We start from the raw sequence: 4,533 nt of genomic DNA on the forward strand, positions 1-4,533 counted from the left end.
GCAGGGGAGGAGTTAGGGTGGATCCAAGTTGGTTTTGTTTTCTGAAAGTGAAGCAGGTGGAGGGGGCAACAGCCACAGGGGATAGGAGAGGACATGTGGACTTGCAGGGGATACTGGGGGTTAAGGAATTTCCTTTGGGTGCGAAGTGGAGCAGTTAAAGGAGAAGAGGTGTTGGGGGGTATGAAGAGGTTGCAGTTCTTGGGTTTTGGGGTACTCTACGTGGGGAATCCTGCCTACGGTTTGTTTGCTTATTGTAAAGACTCTGAGCTTTTGTGATAAATACATCTAAATAATAATCATTCTTCTCTCTCTTTTTTGCCTGCTTTTTTCCCATGTCTATTTCTTCCATCCCCACCAGCAGTCCTTATTATTCCTCTGTTCAGTGTTAAGTCATATTTTTTTCTTGTCCCTTGGTCTTCTGGCTTCTTCCCTTGTTTATTTACTGTAGCATACTCCCAACACAGATCCTTGGGACAGCAAACCTCTGCCCATGCCCCTCAACTGAGGATGAGGTAGTGGTTTCAGAAACATTCCACCCTTAGTTTCCCACATAAGAATAGTCTTAACAAAATCAAAATTTATTATAAACATGATGAAGTGGAATTAAAATAAAACAAAAAATGGATTATGAAATCTCTAGATTATACTTCAAGATAGAAGGGGGAAAAAGCATTTTCAGCCTAGTCACAGAAAAAATAAAAATAACTAGTTTCTACTTCTTGAAAATGCATGTTCTCAGTCCCCTTTCTGTTCAGATTCTTTGAGCCATTTGCTCTTCAGACACCAACTACCCCTTTTCATGTTTTGAAAGCTCAGTGTCCTGTCCCCCAATGCAATGCCCCCCTATATTTGCTCTGTAAATCATTTTTCTACAGATATTCAAAACTTTCTGCATGTTTCGATTACTACTTTGCCTTGGAGATGGACCACAAGGATCCTTTAATAATGGTTTATAACCATCATTCAATAACTTAACCTAGCTTGGAAATTGACTTCACATGCCATTTTTGTTAACTGAACCCAATTGCATTCAGAACTCGTTAAAAAATTCACTCTAAGAAAATTGTCTTCGGCCAAGAAATATGAATTATGGGCAGAGCCTCAAACTATCTGTCACTACTAAAGATTACATCTTTCAGTAATTGGAGAGAACACAGGCAATATGGCTAGAAGTGCCGAGTAGAATGATTTAGGATAAGGTTCGGAAAGTTTTTAAGCCACTGCCTGGCAAACCGCAACCCAGCAGTCACAGCCAACCATGGCCGGAATTTCTGGCTGGCATGCAGGTAAGGATATCCCTGCCCCCGGGGGGGGGGGGTAGAAGGGGGGCAAAATCTGTGCTGCCGTGGGTCCTACAGAAGGAGTCGCAGCTTCTCTGCCTGACTCTGGGGGGCCACGGTTTAGCGGTCTATGTCCACTTCCAGTCTGGCAGCTGACCATGCTGTGGACCGGCAGCTGACCCGCCACGGCCTGGCTCCGGGCCGCAGCCCAGGGATTGAGTACTCCTGATTTAGGAGAAGTGAAGAGAATACAAGGTAGCCCAGAAAGCCCCCATGGCACATAAGACCAACCAGAGGGTCCATTTCCCTTGTAGACTAAACCTGTTTGGCAAAAGGGCTTATTCCACAAGTGGGAAACCTATATCTGTTCTTGAAGAGATAACCATCTCTCTCTTGATTTGATGGTTTCATTTTAGAACCACAACCTTAAAAACAAAGGGTTGGGGTTTGGGTTTTTTGGTGGTGGTTCTTTAAGTGGCATGGATAGTGTTAATAGCTACCTCACATTCCTCTGATTGCAACAAGATCTGTACTAAGAATTACTTGTTACCCAGTAGGCACCTATGTCAACAACACACAGTATTACAAAATTTCCTCTCTTTTCTGTTTTAACTCACAAGCAACATTTCTCAAAGCATTTCTAGGCAGTTACTGACCTTCCAGATGTGAAAATAGTATTGCAACCTGTCTGCCAGTGGAAAAATAGGAAAATATGTTTATTTCAAGAACAAGTTAGTTACAACTATGTTACCATCCCTTATAATAAAAGGACATTGGTAGGATGGCATCTAGGGCAATATAATAAACAATGTAGAGGCTGAAAGAAAGAAATAACTCTTGAAACCATACAAGGATTCTGCATCTCCTGGCTCAGAAGAGAAGAACCTGTATGAGTTGGATCATTCAGACCTACGGCCAACCCCAAGCTTACTAGAAACCTAACAAGGGATCTATAGAGACAATTTCCAAAGCAGAGATAGTTTTCAGTTTCAATTTACAACTGTAAGGTTAATTAACATTTGAAGGAAGAAAAAAATGTATAAAACTACATACTTCATCATAAATGCTCCCATTGATATCTGCTCCATAGATGGGTGCAACAAAGGTTAAGTTCTTCCAGTATTTACGTTCCAGATCCTCATAGTCTAGGTATCTTGGAGTGCAGTATCTGCAAAGGGAAAATAAAATTACAGGCAAAATTTCAGAGGATCTACATTAATAATGCAATGAGTGAAAGAACAATTTTTAATCTACATGTTTTCCAATAGCTACCTTTATGATATATGATAATTATGCATAATTGATTTTGAGAGACTGAGGACTTATAGACAAGTATCTCCATTTCAAATATGTCCTTTCTCATATTTAGCAGACCTGAATTCTTATTCTACTAGTAATGCTTTAGTTTTCATTTGATAGCTAAGTTGTTTAAGTCTTAGCATTTGTTCTCAACTCAAGAGGTGGTGGGAATTTCTGCTGGTTGTTTTCAAGCTTAGATATCTATTTCTCTCATTAAGAGGAAGACCAAGGAAAGTGTAAGAAGTTCACTGAATGCATAGGGCAACCTAACAATGGATGCTGCAGAGAAGGCTGCAATACTGAATGCTTTTTTTTTTTTTTTTTCCACTTCAGTCTTCACAAACAAGTTCAGGTATTAGGCAACTAGCACAGTGGGAAAGGAATAGGGAAGCAGCCAGGATTGGAGAATAGATAATCACCAGCCTAAGGCAAGGCAAGAACAGGTTAGCAATTAGAAATGTTGACTGTTTTCAAGTCAGCAGGGCCCAATTAAATGAATTCTAGAGTACTCAAGGAATTGGCTGAGGTAACTGTAAAGTTGTTCTCTTGTAGAATTTGTGGAGTTGAGGTAAGGTGATGGATGCCTGTGACAGGGCAAATATAGTGTCCATCTTTAAGAAAGATGAAGGAAAATCCAGGGAATTATGACTAATCCACCTGACCTATGACTATACTTCTATGAACCTAGAGAAAAAAAAAAAGTGATCAGCAACAGCCAACAGATTCATCAAAATGGCCAACCTGACTTCCCTTTATGACAAGATAATAGGTTTCATGAATGGGGAGCAATCAGAGACTGTGATAAACCTTGACTTTAGCAAGACTTTCAACACTGTCGCTCATGATATTTTCATTAGTAAACTGAGGAAATACAGTCTAGAGAAATACTGTAAAAATGGATACATAACTGGATGGATCATCATGTTCAGAGAGTAGTCATCATTGGCTTGACGTCTAGTTGGGAGAAGATATTAAGTGGGGTTCCCCAGGGGTCTGTCCTGAGTCTGGCACTGTTCAAGAGTGTCATTAATAATCTGGAATAGGTGAGTGCAGAATGAACAAATTTGCATATGAAGACTAACTGGATGGAGCTGCAGATGCTCTGGAACCTAGGACTGGGATTCAGAATGATCCTACTAAATTGGAAAACTTGTCTGAAATCAAATCAAATGAAATTCAAAATGAATAACTACAAAGGCCTACACTTAGGACAAAACAATAAAATACACCAATGGAAAGTTGGGAAATAACTGCCTAGGTTTTAATACTGCAAAAAAGGACACAGGAGTTGCAGTGGAGCATAAGCTGAACAGGAATCAACAGTGTGCTCTTCTTGTAAAACAAACCAATACCATATTGAATTGTATTAATAGGATCACTGCCTGCATGTAAAGGAAAGTGATTCTTCTGCTTTATTTGGCACTGGTGAGGCCTTGCTTGGAATACCATATCTAATTTTGGGCATCTAGTCTTGCATCCAATTCAGTAAAGAGCAACCAAAATTTCATAGGTTTCATAGACATTAGGGCTGGAAGGGACCTCGGAAGATCATAGAGTCCAGCCCCCCGCCCGAAGGGCAAGAAGTCAGCTGGGGTCATAGGATCCCAGCAAAATAAGCATCCAATCTACTCTTGAAGGTGTTCAATGCAAGTGTTTGAACCACCTCTGATGGCAGGCTGTTCCAGACCTTGGGGGCTCAGACAGGAAAGAAATTCTTCCTTACGTCCAGCCGGAAACAGTCTTGCGGTAGTTTATAACCATTCGACCTCGTCATCCCTTGGGGCGCTCTGGTGAAGAACTGTTCCCCCAGATACTGATGGTCACCCCTGATAAACTTATAGGTGGCCATCAGATCACCCCTCAGCCTGCGCCTTTCCAGGCTAAAGAGCCCCATAGCTCTCAGCCTGTCATCGTAAGGTCTGTTTTCCTGACCTCTGATCATGCGCGTGGCTCT

General features: G+C 41.2%; 1 protein-coding gene across 4 annotated transcripts in view; it reads right to left on the reverse strand.

The window, feature by feature from the left end:
* KDM4C (lysine demethylase 4C) overlaps positions 1–4,533 on the reverse strand; it is a 459,581-nt gene that overhangs the window by 400,126 nt on the left and 54,922 nt on the right. For all 4 annotated transcript variants that reach the window (XM_019555111.1, XM_019555112.1, XM_019555113.1 and 1 more), the window contains exon 5: positions 2,334–2,448. In XM_019555111.1, the coding sequence (XP_019410656.1) occupies positions 2,334–2,448 (115 nt within the window). The remainder of the gene's footprint in view (positions 1–2,333; positions 2,449–4,533) is intronic.

This window comes from Crocodylus porosus, unplaced genomic scaffold (genome assembly GCF_001723895.1).
Source record: "Crocodylus porosus isolate Cpor-Errol unplaced genomic scaffold, CroPor_comp1, whole genome shotgun sequence".
Taxonomy (NCBI): Eukaryota; Metazoa; Chordata; order Crocodylia; family Crocodylidae; genus Crocodylus; species Crocodylus porosus.